We start from the raw sequence: 20,184 nt of genomic DNA, 5'->3' as shown, positions 1-20,184 counted from the left end.
AATGACGGATTTACAATCAGGAGCCAATTCTGGATTATCCAGGCAATTCCCTAAGTTTGAGCCAGACGGGGAAGTACATCCTACCCATTTTTTGAAAAGCTTCAACCAAGCCTTGCCCAACAACTGGGAGGATTCGAAAAAGTTTGACTTTGCTGTGGGGCATCTATTAGGGGTAGGGTAGGGGTAGGGTAAACATTGAAAACTTCTCCTCTTGGGAAGATTTTCAAAAGAAGTTTAAACAAAAGTATTGGTCAGCTAGTGCCCAAGAAAAACTTATTGGATTTGTGGGACCCGAAGTATTACAGTAATATGTGGGGAACAATGAGAAAGTATTTCAACTGGCATTTAACACGAGTGAAGTACTTGGATAAGCCAATGGAGGAAGAGGGGTTAGTTTGAATTTTAATAAGACAATTGCCCATTTACATGAGGAAGGATATACTATGTAGTGGGTGGAGAACGGTTGTGGACGTACTTGATGCCTTAAATAAGAAATGCAACGAGAGTGTACACCAAAGTGAAAATCAGAGTTACAAAACGAATAGTAATAATAACTTTAAAAGATATGACGCTAACTTAGCTAGAGTACACCAGTGTAACCAGAATAATGTTAATGATAATTATCAGAAGAAGCATCCACCTTCGAATTTAGGTCCAGTAACTTCGCATGAATTTGTGCCACAAAGTGGTAACGTAGTACCCCACTTTGGTAACCAACCAATAATTATTAGTAATGAGGAAAACGTAGTGTGATCTGGATTCAGGGCCGGGGCCCAGGTTGTAGAGATACACTAGGAGGCCTGGTTTATTATAAGTATGCTAATTTCACGCACAAAATACTGACAAAAGAATGGTTGTTACTGGAAGAACCAAACTTCACTACCAATAATCCACAACCAATAATAGTAGGAAACATGGAGACTTTTGAAGTTAACATATTTATATATTCAGAGAGTGAGGTGCGCTCATTTATAGCATGTTCTTTAATTTATTACAAACTCAACATCACCTACCTCTACATCTACATCTACATCTATACTCCGCGAGCCACCTTACGGTGTGTGGCGGAGGGTACTTATTGTACCACTATCTGATCCCCCCTTCCCTGTTCCATTCACGAATTGTGCGTGGGAAGAACGACTGCTTGTAAGTCTCCGTATTTGCTCTAATTTCTCGGATCTTTTCGTTGTGATCATTACGCGAGATATATGTGGGCGGTAGTAATATGTTGCCCATCTCTTCCCGGTATGTGCTCTCTCGTAATTTTGATAATAAACCTCTCCGTATTGCGTAACGCCTTTCTTGAAGTGTCCGCCACTGGAGCTTGTTCAGCATCTCCGTAACGCTCTCGCGCTGACTAAATGTCCCCATGACGAATCGCGCTGCTTTTCGCTGGATCATGTCTATCTCTTCTATTAATCCAACCTGGTAAGGGTCCCATACTGATGAGCAATACTCAAGAATCGGACGAACAAGCGTTTTGTAAGCTACTTCTTTCGTCGATGAGTCACACTTTCTTAGAATTCTTCCTATGAATCTCAACCTGGCGCCTGATTTTCCCACTATTTGTTTTATGTGATCATTCCACTTCAGATCGCTCCGGATAGTAACTCCTAAGTATTTTACGGTCGTTACCGCTTCCAATGATTTACCACCTATGGCATAATCGTACTGGAATGGATTTCTGCCCCTATGTATGCGCATTATATTACATTTATCTACTTTTAGGGAAAGCTGCCAGCTGTCGCACCATGCATTAATCCTCTGCAGGTCCTCCTGGAGTACGTACAAGTCTTCTGATGTTGCTACTTTCTTGTAGACAACCGTGTCATCTTCAAATAGCCTCACGGAGCTACCGATGTTGTCAACTAAGTCATTTATGTATATTGTAAACAATAAAGGTCCTATCACGCTTCCCTGCGGTACTCCCGAAATTACCTCTACATCTGCAGATTTTGAACCGTTAAGAATGACATGTTGTGTTCTTTCTTCTAGGAAATCCTGAATCCAATCACAAACCTGGTCCGATATTCTGTAAGCTCGTATTTTTTTCACTAAACGTAAGTGCGGAACCGTATCAAATGCCTTCCTGAAGTCCAGGAATACGGCATCAATCTGCTCGCCAGTGTCTACGGCACTGTGAATTTCTTGGGCAAATAGGGCGAGCTGAGTTTCACATGATCTCTGTTTGCGGAATCCATGTTGGTTATGATGAAGGAGATTTGTATTATCTAAGAACGTCATAATACGAGAACACAAAACATGTTCCATTATTCTACAACAGATTGACGTAAGCGAAATAGGCCTATAATTACCTCTGTTACCAGTAACTGGAGTTTACATAGTTGGTACAACAGGAACGAAGAGCAAAGTTGTGAAACGCGAAACCCAGGTGAATTGCAACATTGGAAGTAATTTGTTTCATCAGACATTGTTAACAGTAGAAAATATCAATAGAGAGGTATTATTTGCATTAAATTGGTTATTAGACTTTAAAGTCATTTTAAATTTTGAAGAAAATCTTCTATGTTTTGGGAAAGGGGACAGTAGACATTGGGTACCGTTTTTGGCAGACAGCTACATTGGTAAACAAACAACTGAGAGTCAATGTCTCCGATTAGCAGCTACAGCGTAACTGTCACCAGAGATCTATAATGTAGACCAATTAGCATATAGGATTGACTTGCAAAACAAAGTAAAAGAATCCCCAATATTAACCAATGCACAAAAACTAGATTTATATAGAATTCTAATGGAATATGAAAAAGTATTTTCCAATTGTCCCAGTAATATCAGCGATTACATTCGCAAGTTTAAAATCAAAGATGACACTCCATTTTTCTGTAAGCCATATCCAATACCGGTAAGTTTGAAAGCAGCAGTTAAGAAGGAAATTGACAAAATGATTGACAACAATATAATAGAACATAGTTCTAGTGTCATGAATAACCCTTTAGTAGTGGTAAAAAAGATTACAGGAGGTGTGCAATTAGTGCTAGACGGGCAAACATTGAATAAGTGTACAGAAACAGAATGAGATAGACCAATTAACATTGATGAACTGCTATCCAAATTTGAGAAAGCAAAGTTTTTTAGCACAATGGACCTGACTACTGGATATTGGCAAATTAGGTTACACCCAGAGTCAAAAAAGTATACAGCATTCCTGCCTGATGGTAAATCTTATCACTTCAATGTGTTACCTTTTGGACTTAATATATCCATATCAGTATTTATAGATGCTTTGGATAAAGCACTAGGAAGAGATTTATTGAAGGATTTAGTAATATATGTAGATGATACTCATAATCTTTCTACCTGGGAAGAACATTGCCTAACATTGAGTAAGACCCTGAAAAAACTTAAAGAAAAAGGTATTACAGTGAAATTGTCTAAATTGTACTTTGCAAGGCAAGAGCTTAAGTTTTTAGGGCATCTTGTAGGGGTACAGGGGATTAGACCGGGTCTTGAGTGCATAAAAGCTATTAAAGAATGTCCACCCCCTAAAAACCGAGACAATTGAAGGGATTTATCAGAATGGCCAGGTACTATAGACGGTATATTAGGGGACAAGAACTAAATGACAAGAATTTTACATTTGTTAAGAAATACTGTGAGTCTGGGATGAAGAGGCAAATAATGCGTTTGAAAATGCAGAAAGAGCACTAGTAGAAGCACCCATATTGCATCATCCGAGTATGGTCGAACTATTTTAAATTACAACCGACACATCTGATTATGGGATTCCGGCAAAACTATTCCAAGGAGAGTGGGGTATAGATAATGTAAATCACAGATCTATAGCTTTTGATAGCCGTAGTCTTAATAAATATGAATTAAACTACACAGCTACTGACAAAGAACTGTTAGCAATAGTATGGAGTACATCCAAAAATTCCAAACATTAGTATGAGGGGTCAGAAATCCATATCTACACAGATCATCAAGCTCTATCTTTTTTGATGAATAGTCGTTTGTTACATAGTAGATTAATGCAATGGATGTTGTTCCTACAAGAATATGACATTAGAATACAGTATGCAAAAGGTTCTGAGAATATTGAGCCAGACGCTTTGTCTAGGTTACCTATAGGTATGAATGAGTTCAAATGGACGGAAGGACCTGGCGTAATTTTGCAGTTAATTTTCTGACAGGAGAGTATCCTTACACCAGGGTACACGAGATGGCACAAAGAGTAACAGAGAACATATACCATGATCCCTATTTTTCCGAGATGTTTGCTATGTGTATTAGGAATTCCTTGCCTCCTAATCACAAGCAGCAAAGTGGAAAATTATGGATCATAATTTATTTTGGAGAGATAGTATAACATCGCAACGGTGGCATTTATGTACTCCGAAGTTAATGAAAGGCGAAATTGTGTGGTATGTTCATACAGGGTAGGGACATTTTGGAATAAAGAAATGTATAGCTCATATGAATAAGTTCTGTTACTTTAAAAGGCTAGGACAAAGTAGTATCTTTATTTAGGACTTGTGAAATCTGTCAGAAGGTGAAAGAGAGTAACACTCGTGTTAAATACAAAATGTATCCAATCATTCCTAAGTCTATACACAATCTTACAGCAGCGGATTTCTTTGGACCAATTCCGAAAGGTAAGGAAAGAGTGTCTTACATTTTAATCCTCAGAGAGTGTTTGTCAAAGTATGTTAAGTTGTATCCTATTAAAAAAGCAAATACACCAATTGTGATATGCTGTTTGCAACAATATTTTCTGGATGTAGGCAAACCAAAACTGTCTCTCCGATAATGGACAACAATTTGTTAGTAATGATTTTAAAGAATTTTTAGCATGGGAATGTATTCGTCAAGTGTTAGTATCCAATTATAACCCGTCGTCTAATCTATGTGAACGGGTAATGAAAGAGATTGGGAAATTATGCCGCACCTACTGCCGTGAGAAACATACTAATGGGTTACGAAGATCAAAGACTTTGAGATTATTTTAAATGAATTACCGCATTTATCAACTGGATTAACACCTTTAGAAGTAATTGGCAAACCTTTTGTAGGAGAACCTCTAATTAAAAGTTTTAATTTGCCTGAACAACCTACTTTCGATTATGATCTTAATCAGGAAATAGTTTCCAGAAATTTAGTTGGAACAAAGAGTTAGTAAACATAATGAGAAAGTGGTTGAATCTCAGTACAAGGTCAATGACATGGTTCTGGTAAAACAACATCTTCAGAGCTCTGCCCTGAAGAAAGAGAGACATAAGTTTTTTTCAGAAAAATTAAGGACTTTACCGAACACAAACAGTAATACATCCAAAAGCCTTATTCTTAGTAGATCCTACAACTGGATCAGAGAAGGGAAAATACAATGTAAAGGATATAAAGTTGTATATCCCCCAGGGACGCTAACATTCTGAGTCAACGGGCGGAGTGACGACCGTCGGATCCCGAGTTGTTTTCGGTGTTTCTTCCAAGATAGTTTTCCTGCACCAAATTCCCTTCAAATTTTAAACTATTCTATAATCTATTCCTAAAATCTTAAACTATCCTATAATTTTAGTATGTAGGAAACCAGATATGACAATCAAGTAGAAAACTTAAGAGAATCACAAATGAACAGTGATATCTAGACATTAAATGAAACAAATAGAATGTTATATTAGTGGAAAGTATAATACGTTGGTACTATTTAAACAGAGTGATATCGAGATGACAAACTGAATAGAGGATTTTATGTGTGTATAAGAAGATAACAAAGTGACTAACTACAAAACTATTTAATAGTAGTGTATAATTTTCTATTTGGTATAGAATATTTTATACCTTTTATGGAATATGATGTAAATGGGAGGGTTTGTATACTTTTTGGAAGGGTTGGGTATTGTAGATTAAAACATGATTTACACCAACATATAAATCATGGCTAACACAGAACACACACAACACCTTTCAAACAACCCTTGCAGCAAACAAGTGTAACTGATTCTTGATCATTTGTCATTCCATAGGGGTTGCTAAGATTTTCTTCGGGGACCTCAAGGGTGAAGGTGAGAATGTCCATTCTGTAGGAGATGATTTAACACCATACCTCCTCCGGCTTCTCACTCAAGTACCGGCAAGGTAGGGGTCCTGGGGAAAGGGGGGTGGGAAGGGTTTCCTGTCTTTGGGGCTACCTTGTTTCTCTTCTTTGATCTTAGCAACCATTTCTATTTTTTCCTTTCTTACTTCTCTTTTGAGTACCTGCCTATTTTTTCCCCTCTTTCCATATTCATCTACTTCTATCGCAGGAGTCCTTCATTTTCTCCGTGGTTTCCAATAACCTACAACTTATCTCCAGATAAGAACGCCGAAGAATCAGGCTGCACAAACACATATCACCATACACACAAAGATACAAGGGAACACAAGCCAGATTTGAGTTAATTATGATGCTTAATTAAGTAAAGTTAGTGTAGCAAATACTCTGATGGAGTGATGAGTCAGAGTAATGGAACTTGATCATCAGATGTAGACATAGTATCTACTATGAGTTGACTAATATGGGTAGACATAATATCTACCAAAGATTACAGAAGTTGAGAAGTAGAGGAGGACTCTGGGGTATTAAATGAAGTATTAAGAAGGGAGTGTGAAATAGACTTTTATTTTTTCCAGGAAATATTTAATTATAGTGTACATAAAGATGTATACTAGGACAATGAACCACGAGGCCTACTTGGGAAGGATAAGGGGGGCAGGGGCGGGGGGAGGGGGGGGGGGGGGGAGCGCACCCAGCATTTATTGAATATAAATGGCAGATAGAGCTAAGAAAGGCTGACCTCTACTGTGCGGACAGGGGCACCAAGAAAGGGACTGACCTGTACCATAGGAGAATAAGAATTAAGAGGGGCGTACCTATCAAAACGGAAGGAGTAAGTGCACTCAGAGGGTCAATCCACCTGTAGGATATAGGTACTGATCCTAGGGGAAAACGACAGTATCGTGACAGAAGTCACACACTTAACAGGAATTATTCAGGTAATTTTGAATTCTATATTCCACTAGTATTATTACGTTTTATGTGAGTTTAAAAGTGTTGGGAAGAACACTTTCATTTGCCCAGAGTTCCTCCACACTACAAACAGTCTATAAATAATGAGGCTAATATGTACTAAAGAAGTAGCACAAAGAATTAGAATAAAGAGTAAAATATTCAAGTGTCATGAACACCTGGAGCTTATGATCGGATACCCAAAGGTTTAGGCCCCTTGACTCCTAGATTGAGTGAAATACTCCCGTTTTATAATCAAAGTAAAAGGAAAAAAGAAAAGCTATATAGTAAATAAAAGGGCTATGCATGGTTAATAAAAAATGTGGAATAACGATTTGTTATTCTATGTAATACTAATGTACATAATGAGTATGTATAAAATACCGCATGTTCAAGCTGATGGTGGTGGCGGTGGTTAGCGTTTAACGTCCCGTCGACAACGTGGTCATTAGAGACGGAGCGAAGGCTCGGGGTAGGGAAGGATTGGGAAGGAAATCGGCCGTGCCCTTTCAAAGGAACCATCCCGGCATTTCCCTGAAACGATTTAGGGAAATCACGGAAAACCTACATCAGGATGGCCGGAGACGGGATTGAACCGTCGTCCTCCCGAATGCGATGTTCAAGCTGAGGGGAGGGATATGTAGTGCTTCAAGAATTTCTGCATAAATTCCAGAACCATTCGTTCTTTTGCCATCTTGAACACACAATATTTTTAAAATAAGTGAGAGAGAATGTACATACTGCGCGACACATTTGTGTGTGCAGGCTGCAAAGGAGTCATGAGATGCGACGGTCGTACGCCATCGACAACTGTTTGCCGCTCATGCAACGGAAGTAGTATTGGAAGAGCAAGAAGTAATCATGTAGTATTCCTTGCTGTTTTAATGTCTGTGGTTATTGTTAAAGGAAAAAGAACAACCGATTATAGACATTTAATTGCACTTCATGTGTTGGACTTGCTAAAAGCAAGACGTGTTCATAAATTATGTGGTTGTAAAAACTACACTATTGAAGATGTATTTTATCAAGTTTAACGCAAGACAAATCGGTTGACTTATAAACATTTGAATATTGATGCGAAAAATATTGAATTTGTTCTCCGAGTTAAAAGGATTCTTCGAGCACTAAATTATTTAAAAAATAGAGATAGTGTCTTATAAATCCCGTAACCAGCATTATTCTTCGGAGAAGAAAGTTTTGGAGATCGATGGAGCCGGCAATCCAGAGAAGAAGATTGGCTGCACAGATCAAGTAAGTCAACCAATGTGAGAGAGGTGTGGAGTTTGCTTGCAATCCAAAGTCAAACCGCTTCTGATCTTCGCACATCACTAGAAATGTTATACGAAGTGGAGAAACAGGGAATAAACTTTAAGAAACACTTACTCAACTCTGATAATACCTACCCACTTTGCTTATGAAACTTCACATCTGATCATTTTAATGGATTTATTGCATTACTTCCATGGCTCCTATTTTTAAAGTTGATTTGCATAAGTTGGATAAAATCTGTTGTGAAAGCTACATTTCTGGGTTAGTTAAGGCCAGCATTTGGCTGGATGAATGGGGGATGTCTCCCAAAGTCACCATCAAATTGGCCGATAGAAATTACTTAACGGCCTAGTGCTCAATCAAGACAGTTCTCATCTCATTGGTTTGTCACGTTATTGTGCAGGTAGCCTAACTGGACTGCAGAATTTTTAGCTTTATGACTGCTTTTGGCTCAGTGTTATACCCTATAGAGTTTGAGAATATCCTAGTCCCTAGAGAGAGCATCTTTTCGACCTTGAAATTTGACACTTTCTTTCCTCTCTTCTTTAATAGAAAACATTATATTGTTTTAGACTGAGGTATTTAACTCCCTGATTAAGTATAAATATACATACCTACAGTATAGCATGAAGGTTCTTTAGATAGCACTAAAGTGACCCTGCTATGTAAAACTGAGGGGATATTCAGCAAGTTGTAATAGGTCGTCTTCATCCACAGAAAACAGTAAACTACTACTGCGATTCAGTTGTGCAGCAAAGGATTGAGGCATTCTTATGGAAATTGGGGACAGATGAGGGGCACGCTTTGTCACCATATGACATTGTTCTTGGAACTGGCATCTGAATCCATGTACCAAGATATCTGCAGTTTGATAAAGGCTGTATGAGGAAGTGACAAAAGACAGAGGATACTACTTTGGAACAGTTCTACAAATTTTTTCATCCGTCTTTATTGCATAAGAGCACTGAAATTGCTGCTGCTTCTAGGTCTCTGCATAACTTTCAGCGGACGGTGTAGAACAAAAAAATGAGAGGTGGAAGATACACAGCAACTGCTAAAGTTAACAGTGTGTCCCATTGCGTGCAGCAGTTCAGTACAGTCCCTGAGAATCACTGCTAGTAATGTGTGAAAATTCTATAATTAATAAAATGCCTGCACCCATACTCCAGATAGTCCTCTTTTGCCTCCACCCCTCCCTCCTGTAGATACCTACGCTTATGTCCAGAGTATAACAACACAGTAATATAAGGCAGCAGATCAACAGCAAATGTGTTTCTGTATTAATTTTTTGCAGTATACACTTAACCAGCACTAAGTGATTTGGAATATTAAATGACAATGATCTCTTAGTGATGTCCATGTTTGTAAACTGCTTGCGTTTTATATCAACAAACATCTGCCGGCTGCATAGACAGCAATGACACTACCCTTAAAAAAATACACAATTGTCTGATGTGGCTGTAGTGCTCACCAGTGTTTACAGTTCATGACTGGTCATCAAAGATAGAGCACTACTCATGACTGGAACTTGTCCAGCTGAAAGAATGCATAGAGAAATGTTTTGCCAACAGGAATAATCCTAACTGGAAGAAATGTGTCACCGCATATAGAAACTTATGAGAAACTGGATTATTCAAGTGACAGCTGTTCTTCACAAAGAACTACTGATGATGATGATGATGATGATTTTGGATGCGGGGTTGCTCTGCATCATGGTCAACAGTGCCCTGACAAAAAGTAAACATGCCATTCTTGTTGGGGTTAGGAATGAAGGGCTGTCCCCCACACGAGGATTAGTTTAAGATGCATTGAAGTCTGCTTCCACTCCCCAGCACAGGGATGAGGCCTGACAGTTCACAAAGTTTCGGAACCTGTCAAGCATTGACAAGGATGGTGGGCAGATCTCCAGCAAAACTGAGGGTGTCTTGATGTCAACATATAATACACACATAGTCAAAATATGCTAACTCTTAAGTGGCATACCAAAAACTTCAAACTTCAAAGAGTAGTGCTCATTCTGCCTGTGGAGGAAACAATGTGTCAAAGGGCTATGTCTTACATGTAGTCTGGTGAGCAACGTGTCTATTGGTGAGAACAAAGTCCACCATGCCTGTGAGGTTGATCTGAGTGACTGCAGTTTCTTTCCCGTACACCACCGCTAACCACGAGTATTTCAATAACACATGATTTGTCTGTCACATAAGAAGATGATGATGCGTAAGAGGATGACACACAACACCATCCCAATATACTTCTTTGGCTGCTTTGTTGGCTATGTTGTTTCTCTGTATCCCAATGTGTCCAAGTACTCAGCGAAAGATAACCTCCTTGCACGGTTTTGGAGCCGCTGTAAGGAGTCATACGTGAGCTGAAACAATTGGTCAATTGGTTACATTTGGTGGAACACTTGTAGCACACAGAGTGAGTCAAAACAGGAGAGAAATCTTGTACTGCGATGCCTGTGAATTCACTCCAGTGCCATCATAGTCCTTATAACTACACAACATAATTTGTAAATTGTTCTGGGAGGCACACTTTGAAAACCCTATCAAGGAACACAGTTGAACAAAATTGTGGTACATACTTAAAAACAGAGCTGTAAAAACATAATATGGAGTACAAGTTTTCTTGTACTGCATAAAGATTAAAATCTCCTTGGGCCTCTGAAGATGCCAAGGCGGCAATTTGTTCCATCCCTGGCATTGTATTTGGAGGTCTGATGTATTCAGATCCTTGAGAGAGTCCTTAGCATGTATCCTGAGTGGCTTGATCACCCACCATTGATTCCTGAACAGCTGTTCCAAACTGGGATGGACTGCTGCACTAAATGCTAATGACCTAGGCAATACTGAGATTTTCAGGGCCAGACAAGCCAGAAGGATGCACAGCCAAATTCAGAGTGGTGGTTCATCAGCCTCTGCACACAGACATTGCTGGTCTGATAGGCTCACACCAGTCAGTGTCCAAATCCCCTTGTGGTGGACAGCACCTAACATATTGAGGTAGGAGGGCTGGTCTTAACCAAGTTGCCATAATCTAACTGTGATCTGACTGCTGCCCTGTAAAACTGCAGGAGGACCTGTCAGTTCTCCATTCCTTTTTGTGGAGACATTTCAAAATATTCAGTGATTTGAAACCCTTTGTTTGCAGTCTTTTAGGTGCGGGATCTAGGCTAATTTCAAGTCAAATAGTATGGCCAAAAAGTGCTTAAGATGTACAACTGACAAGGCTACACTCCAAAGACTGTTAGGATTGGTACAATCCTGACTGAAAAGAAACAGGAGACTGCCTTTGGCTTCAGGGTACAGATGATGGAAGAGGCACACAAACTGATCAGGTCCAGGAGCAGTGTTTCTGGCTGCAGTCAGAACTGATTCTAATTTTCACATGGAGAATGTAAGATTGTAGGTCACTTCATAACATGAGAAGAAGCAGAGCCACCTCACCTCCACAGTCCTACAGAACACTCTGAACACAGGAGTTTGACTGGATGATGCAGTGACTGTAAAAAGTGTTCAGCTCAACTCTGAGCCATGCCTTTAAGCGCATCCACCAGAATCCCATCTCTCAACAACGTCATAAGAGCAAGTTATCTGAAATCGACCTTATTGAGTGCCAAACGTGCCAGTGGAAGTGCACTGATTAATGGAAATCACGAACTGCTTCCAGGAGTCCCTCTTCCATTCTTTTATCACTCACCTCACTTGTGTAGTTGGATGGGGTTTGAATTTCCATAGTGCTGTGCAGCTGGCTCTGGTTACTGAGTGACATTCGTCATTCCACCAAGCTCCAGGCAATTGCTAGACTGGGGATTGGAATCTGCAGAGCACAGTGAATCTCACAGGCCATATAGTCCACCATCCCCTGGGCACAATCTTGTTTTTCGAAGATGGCTTGCTGACTGTATCACAATCAATTTGCCCTTTGAACCATCCACTTCGTGGTCTTCTGTTGACTACAGTCAGAGTCAGAAGATGAATTCATGCAGGGATGTTGTCACTGAAATGCAAATATGTGGCCACTTCCCACTGAAATAAGTCTGGAATAGCTGGGCAGCACAAACACAGGTCAATGGTTGAAGATTAAGGTGTAGCTGTGGAAGAGTGTGTCATCTGACAAGAGTTCAAAAGGCATACGTCCTCTGAATGGATGAGGCACTTGATAATTTGACCTCTAGAGCAAGTGGTAGCCGAGCCCCACATCACATTGTGTGCATTGCACTCCCCTTTTGTCTACGTCTGCATCTAACAGATCATGAAGTGGAAAGTACAAAAGACATACTGTATTCTGAACTTGTGTGAGGACTTTAACTACATTTGCTGTAAGGCCATGGTAAAAGGGAGAGGAGAGGAATAGCACCTGTCACTGATGAAAACAGCCTGTCTACCCTTAGCCCTGTCGCCAGAAACATCGTCCTTCACGCAGGGATGGTAGCCCCTTAATGCAGATGTGTTGATGACTAAAATAAATTTCTAGTAAAAAGATGCAGAACAGTCTCTCTTGGACCAGGATATGTAATTCTTCCAAATGCGATTGGTATTCACTTAAGTTCCACTGCAACACAGAAGTCCCTTTGGAAACCATTCATTAGCAATGGTTGCCCTTGTCATCCTCCCTCAGCAGCAATGACTTACTTGAGAGAGGTCAGGGGGAACATTAGATGGTGTCTGACTCTTTGGTTCCTCCATGTGGATACCAATATCCTTGACAGTAAAATCATCTCTGAAAAAGGAGAGTGCTCACCACTCCAAAGGTTTAAGTGCCACTTTCTTTGATTTTTAATGATTTTTTGTGTGACATTTTTTCCTTACTTATGGGAGGAGTTGCTTGCATGGTTAGAGAGGACAGCTTAGTCAGCTTCTGATGGTGTGCATTGGCATGAGGCTGAGGTTCTAAGTCAATCTTCAATGGCTTCTGAATGATTTTTGGATTCAAGTGCAACTTTTCCCCCACAGGTACACTGACAAGTGTGTGTACTCATATTTGAATCTGTGATCTGCGTAAGTGTGGAGGCATCACACTTAGCGACTGACTTCTTATGGGATGATGCAAAAGAAGTAGCAAACATCTGAGGTTGCACAGCTTTGAAAGCTTTTTTAGTTTCACCATAGGGCATGTGTCTCAACTCCTGAATTTTTCTTTCCTCATTCTGAACCCACACTTCCTGCTCCATTCTGGGTGATCCCTGGAGCAGGTTATATATTTCAGAGGAATTGTACAAGAATCGCTTGATTCGTGAGCCGAGTCTCCACAATTTCCACACGGAACCCTCTTGTCACAAGCCAAATCTTTGATATATGAAGCCTCACACCGGGCTCGGAACAATTGACTGAACCTTAAAATGGATAAGCCCTGGAAGAATATGTTCCAATAATTCTGGAGTGTTGAAGGTTTGGAAGAAGAAAAAAAAAAACTGCAACATTTATCCCATGTGCCACTGACTCTCCTCATAGTTCCGCTCTTCTGCAACACATATTTTCATTCTTTATATAACTCCTCAGGGTCTATCTCCATTACATCCACATGTAACCATGCAATCACAGAAGTTAAAGGTGTTGTGTAGCCCTGCCATAAAAGGATTGTCAACTGAGGCCTTGCATCACAGAAGCTTACATGCTTACATACTAGGTCTGACATGCCAGTTTCAACTACAAGTGTTCCATTACAAAGCTGTTTTAATTAATTAATTTTGTTGCGAAAGCTTGAATTTTGTGTGTATGTATGTGTACGTTTGTGTTTCTATCGACCTGCCAGCGCTTTCGTATGGTAAGTCACATCATCTTTGTTTTTAAATATATTTTTCTCGCGTGGAATGTTTCCCTCTATTTTATATATATACACACGTGTGTGTGTGTGTGTGTGTGTGTGTGTGTGTGTGTGTGTGTGTGTGTGTGTGTGTGTGTGTGTGTGGGGGGGGGGGGGGGGGGGAGAGACTTTCCCAAAAAAATCCCTCTGTTCTTTTGATTATGATGGAAGTATTATGGCAGACTAGTGCCCTATTATGTAATACTGAGACTACTACTTCGGTGGACTGGGCAATTGCGCTCTCTTTGTTGATTGGGTTTAGGTACTACCTGATGCAAAAACCATCCCATCCTGCAGTAGATGTGAATTTAGGTCACTTCACAGGGATCCCACAAGCCACTAGGGAACAAATGTTGATCCAGACAAAGCCCTGCATGTCTGAGGCAGCCATACAACTTCGGGTGGGTTTGGGGGGGAGGGGGTGGTGCCCCAGAGGTTGCACACTAGAGACTTATTTTACATGATCAGCATGTAGCACACCTTCAGGCTGAAGGTTATATATATAGCTGTGTATCTTCATCACTGTCTAGATGGTGAAGCCAATGGCCGCGTTCCCTTAAACACACAACATCCTACCACCGTGCCTAATGATGGCCCCTGAAGTACGCCCAGAATTTATGGCAGAGGAGATTGGGTGATGCTGGTGAGTCCACAACTGAGGAAACCCAAGGTCACCCTACCCGTACCCAACCACTGTTGGTGAAACTCCCTTGGAAAAACAGTGCTCCCTTCCGTAAGTTTTGGGACATTCTTTCTCAGGTCCCTCTGATGAGGCCTGTGCAGCTTGAGTGATCATGCCAGTAGCTATGCTGCCACTGGCATAGCTTTCAGCATCACTGAGTCATTCAAACTCTTCCACTCAGCACTAAAGATGCTTACGATACGGTAGTGTTCCCTGGGAGAGACAAATAAATGTTTGCTGGGCAGAACTCGAGGAGAGTGTTGGAATCTATGGGAGACGATTCATGAATAGGCACTCATCAATTTTTCTATGAAGTGCACACATTGTAGTATACAGTGGAGTACTAGTGAAGCAGCTATTGCACTCTTCTCATTAACAATGGGTACAAGAGTACAGTTCTGTCACTGGATCATCCACCACAGTACTTCAAGGCTTAAGTTTTCACATTTTGCATTATTCTTGGATGAGGCTTCAATTATTATACTGCTTTCAGCAACACTTCGAATTTGCAGCTGTTGAACTAACAAAGTTAGAAACCTATAAGGAGTTAATCATTCTGTGTGTGTATGACTCACTCAATGGCAGTGGGGACACTTTCTTCTGAAAATTAATTGAAGTCCTTGGAAGCCAAAGCCCCCCAAAACCAATGTTATAATTTGTGGAGACATGAATATTAACACAAGTGTTGAATCTGATATTAGTAACAACATCCTAAACATTCTGAGCACATCTGGAATAGCAAAAATGCTAAAACCACTACTGTAAGGTTTCAAAAAGTTCAACATCAGACTTAGACAATGTACTTACAGATATCAACAGGGAAAATTGTTACACATTTATGAGACCTTGGCCTTCCGGATCATTACTGTCAGAAAATGAAGCTAAAGGCAGGTCTCGTAAAACACACAAAAACCGAATGTCAACACAAGGATATTCTCAGCATGTAAAGTGCATACTTTTTATAGGGCACTGGAAAGTCAAACCTGGGATGCATTGTATATGGAAAACAATGTAGCTGCTATATTCCTGAAATTCTGTGCATTGCTTAAATTAATTTTTGTGGAGACATTTCCAAAAATAGCCTAACAAATTCAACAGTAGCAGCTAAGGCAAACATATGGATAACTGCAGATATTATACAGATTAGCAAATTATACTAATAAATAGAATCTATTTAATGAAGCACAGTTTGGTCTCAAAAATGTGAGAAGTATAATATCAGCCATTACAAAATTGGTAGCCTGCTTGAAGCTGTTAACAAGGCTTGTGTTACTGGCATATCCTTTGACTTGTCAACAGGTTTTGTTAATGTTGGGCATAAAATACTACTAACAAGTTAGAAGCACTAGGTGTAAGAGGAACAGCAAATGATTGTTCCAGTCTTACTGGGAAAACGGGTGCAGAATATAAAAATATTTCACACATCTGATAAATTTTTATGTGAGACAAGCAGACAGTATGATGTATGGAATAGTAGTTCTCTTTGTTAATGACAGCAAAATCATGATCACTTATAAAACATCAGAACTCCTATTAGGGAAAGCAAATGAAACCTCCAACAATGTTTACAACAAGGCTGTATGTAATAAATTAACAGTGAACATAAAGAAAACAAATCACATGCAACCCAGCATAAACAGAAAACAAATTCCATACGGAACATATTTGTAGATTGTGTAATAAGCACAAAGATTTAGGGATGAACACTGATAATATGGAATGAGCAAAAAAAGATGGTGGCAAAAGAATGTCTTCAGCACATTTTGGTCGTAAGGTTCTATCATCAGTTTGTAACGGACAGCCAATGCCTTGTGGTAACATCACTCCTATGTACACTCATTTCTTACCTGTGGGATTCTGTTTTGAAATCAAAGGTAAAAAAAAAGAAAATTTTAAATAGGTGAAAAGGGCCTGCAGAATAGTAACCAGCAGCCAGGCTCACTGTAAATAACTATTTGAAAAGAACTACATGAATACACTGGATCAACAGGAATGGTTGATATGAGTCATTGGCTTTGGCCAGTGACCGTGGTAATGGATGCTGTTACATCATGTTTTTATGCACATATTCACAGTTTTGTTGTTAGCTAGTGAAAAAAACAATGTGGTTGTGGTTATAGATTGATCTATAGCTTTGCCATAGGTATAGGTTAGGTTTGAACACAGTTTGGTTACGAGATGGCAATGCCAACAAATGTGGTACTAAAAAAGCCTGGTTGTGGAGACATCTGATCTGTAGTTTAGCACATATGGAAAAAAATTGCCAGTAATACACATTATAGTCACCATAGTTTATAGCATTTGTCGGATGTTTTCTGCTTCACTGATCAAAGCCGCATTGAACATTCCTCTATATCCAGTACAGCTACCAAACTTTTGTACATGTCACAGAAAACATTACTTAGTATTTCACTAACTGTTCTACATATAATCTTAGAACAAGAGCCAGTCTGGACTTACATTTACCAAGAAAAAAACCAACAAAAAAACTCAAAACTGGGCCATCCGATGAAAAGTGAGGTTTGCCTGTAAGGCTTCCTGTCCCTTTGTTTACAGGCAAATCAACACAGCTTGCACCATCAAACCTTTGTTGTATGTTTTTCATATTCAGGTCTATCTGTGTTCTTTTGTTTTCATGCTAATACTTCAATATCAATTGTACATGTGTTACATCCATAAGCTTGTATGTACCAAACAGCACTTCCTATCAGGAAATAAAATCGCATAATAAATTGTCCAGTGAGATTAAAGATTACTAAAACATCTGTTTAAATAGGGAGCTAAAACATTTTTCATACGTAATGTGTACTACATAAAAGGGAATAACTAAACCACCATGCCACATTACAATACTGTAATGCTTTTGCAAGAAAATCATGTGCCAGGATCTACAGTACACTAGAGTAATGCCGTATTTTATGCGCATGGAGTCAATTTCCTGATTAGAGTTAGTGCAAGGGGCACAGCAGCAAGTTTATGGATCACCAATGAACATCCTTCAGAATCACCAGTGAGTGTCCTCAAGTGTAGCAATAAACAGCACAACTGAATAAGGCCATGCAGCTCTTACGACATTGGCCCCATATTTGGGAGGATAAAATTTGTTCTATCCGACAACTGTGGCTTAGGTTTTCCTAAATAATTTCAGACAAAAGCTAGATGGTTCCATCTTCATGGCCACCCTAGCCTCATAAAAGCATACTTGCATATTCAGTGTTTAAATGTAGATTATAGACCTACTTATTTTCATTGTATAATGACGACAAACCCAATACCATTGTACGGTGAAAGCTGGATAAGTAAACAAGTAAAATGCACAACAATAAAATAAAATCACCAAGCTGGAATTGTACAACATGGAGTAATAGAACATTATTTGCTGCCATTCAGCTTGAATGATGCAAATCACCTGGTATTAAATATAGGCAAGCAGCCATTGTTATTGGAAACATCTTTATGTCCATGGGAAGAGGTAGTTTCAACATATTGATGCACCACCTCACTTCGGGATTGATGTGTACAAGTAACACAACATTTAACATTTTCTTCCTTCTTGTCCTCTCAACTGGCAGGTCCCTCCCAAACAAGGATTTGACTCCTATTCAACCAACGCTGCTTTCAAAGCTGAAGGAGCGTACACATTCTCAAGGCTTGAAGTAGTATCCTCTACTAATTATTAAAATATTTCTATTAGCTGTAATAGAATTTTTCTGCATACGGTAAACAGTGACTTGCTATTTGGCTCTGAGGTCATCAGTCCCCTAGAACTACTTAAACCTAACTAACCTAAGGACATCACACACATTCATGCCCGAGGCAGGATTCGAACCTGCGACCGTAGCAGTCGCGCGGTTCCGGACAGAAGCCCCTTCAACAGCTCGGCCACCGCGGCCGGCACTTGCTATTTTCTCTATCTCTAATTTAGTGGTAAATTACAAACACGCTAAAGTATATAGATTCAAAAGGAAACACCAGAAAGCAGCCATACCCAAAGAAGAAACACTCGCAGTAAGAGGCGATACAAATGCGGAAAACTTCCTATTATGTATTTCTTAAGAGCATAGGACGAATTATTGTGTACACATGGGATTACTACCCCGCAAAACTTAAAGCTTCTATCATTAACGTCGAAAATTTACGAACTCTGCCATAAAACATACCTTGTCTCTTAATCTGTGTTTAAGACGGCGCCTCTGCATTGCATCGTAGGCAGTGAATATCGAGAACGGGACAAATGTAACTGAAGCGCAAACGGCAGCCAGTATTCGCCATACAGACATGTCTTTTATTTCACTAACTATATTTCTCATTGTCGTCGCCCTTTGCTGCTTACTTTATGACATACACCTCTCATTCGTTCTTATGCTACCGTCATCAATCATCACGATGGGAACCTTAACCTAACTTCGTTTTTGACAGATCATATTGTTTGCAATTTATCGAAATTTTGTTTCATATCGATGTTTATTTCTGTCACAAATCGATTACGGAATACGAAATAGTAACATTTGTGTATAGAGAAGGACAAGGCTGCTTGTTTACTATATTTTTATTTTTCCTGATCGGTATCGAACTACATGCTCCTCGTCAACAGATCTGTAGAAGATACATAGAATTATACTACCGTATACAACACTATATGCTAAAAGGCTGATTCATACTACGTTATTGTGTCGATTTTGGATGGAGAATAGCGCAGCTGTTTTCATAAATTACACTGTAGAAAATACTGCAACCAGCCACAAGTTTTCTTGAAATGATTTTATTAGGCCGTTACTAGTTTCAGGCCTGAGTCCATCGTCAGATGGTAGCGTTGACTTCTTGCAAGTTTTACATTTGTATTCTAAAATATAGCAAACTTTTTGTGATGCATGGTTTACAAAAGAGACTATTCAGAAAGTAAGTAAAACGTATAGAGCGTATATAAGTGTAACACTATGTGACCACAAAAACTTTGTTAAATTTTAGGACCCAAATGTAAAATGAAAAATCTTTTGTAAATTATGCGTCAAATGGTGGTGAGTTCACGCTATAAGGAACATCAACACGACGTCAGTTCGGTTAAGGTCCGTCCATACGCAAAGATCTGTTTACGCAAATATCTGTGCATGCAATAGATCGCTGCAAATATGATGTGTTTACACGACACAAGTTCCAGTCGATTCGCCCGCCACCTGTCGAAAAAAAAAAAATGTCAGTGGCAAAGTGGCAAGCGACTGCGCTCTCGTAACATCAAAGTTTATTTCATTAGTTCAGAAATGGAGCGAGCCGAGAGAGGCTCGCATTAGATGTCGTGTGCCTGGATTCCGAGCATTATTCACTGGCGTCACTACTGGGAACGTGAATCGATTGTAGGTTGTCGTTGATTATCTCTGGCACAGCGAGTACTCAAGTAAGCCTTGCGCACCGTTGGGAGGTTTCT

General features: G+C 39.6%; 1 protein-coding gene across 1 annotated transcript in view; it reads right to left on the bottom strand.

Annotated features, from left to right (window-relative positions):
* The window catches only part of LOC124789555 (dehydrogenase/reductase SDR family protein 7-like), a 43,874-nt gene extending 24,684 nt beyond the window's left edge, over positions 1–19,190 (bottom strand). Inside the window, exon 1 of the mRNA XM_047256954.1 lies at positions 18,923–19,190. Within this exon, the coding sequence (XP_047112910.1) occupies positions 18,923–19,072 (150 nt within the window). The 5' untranslated portion in view covers positions 19,073–19,190. The remainder of the gene's footprint in view (positions 1–18,922) is intronic.
* Between the last annotated feature and the right edge of the window lie 994 nt (positions 19,191–20,184).

The sequence above is a fragment of the Schistocerca piceifrons genome, chromosome 3 (assembly GCF_021461385.2).
Source record: "Schistocerca piceifrons isolate TAMUIC-IGC-003096 chromosome 3, iqSchPice1.1, whole genome shotgun sequence".
Lineage (NCBI taxonomy): Eukaryota > Metazoa > Arthropoda > Insecta > Orthoptera > Acrididae > Schistocerca > Schistocerca piceifrons.
This window is presented reverse-complemented; position numbering and strand designations above follow the sequence as displayed.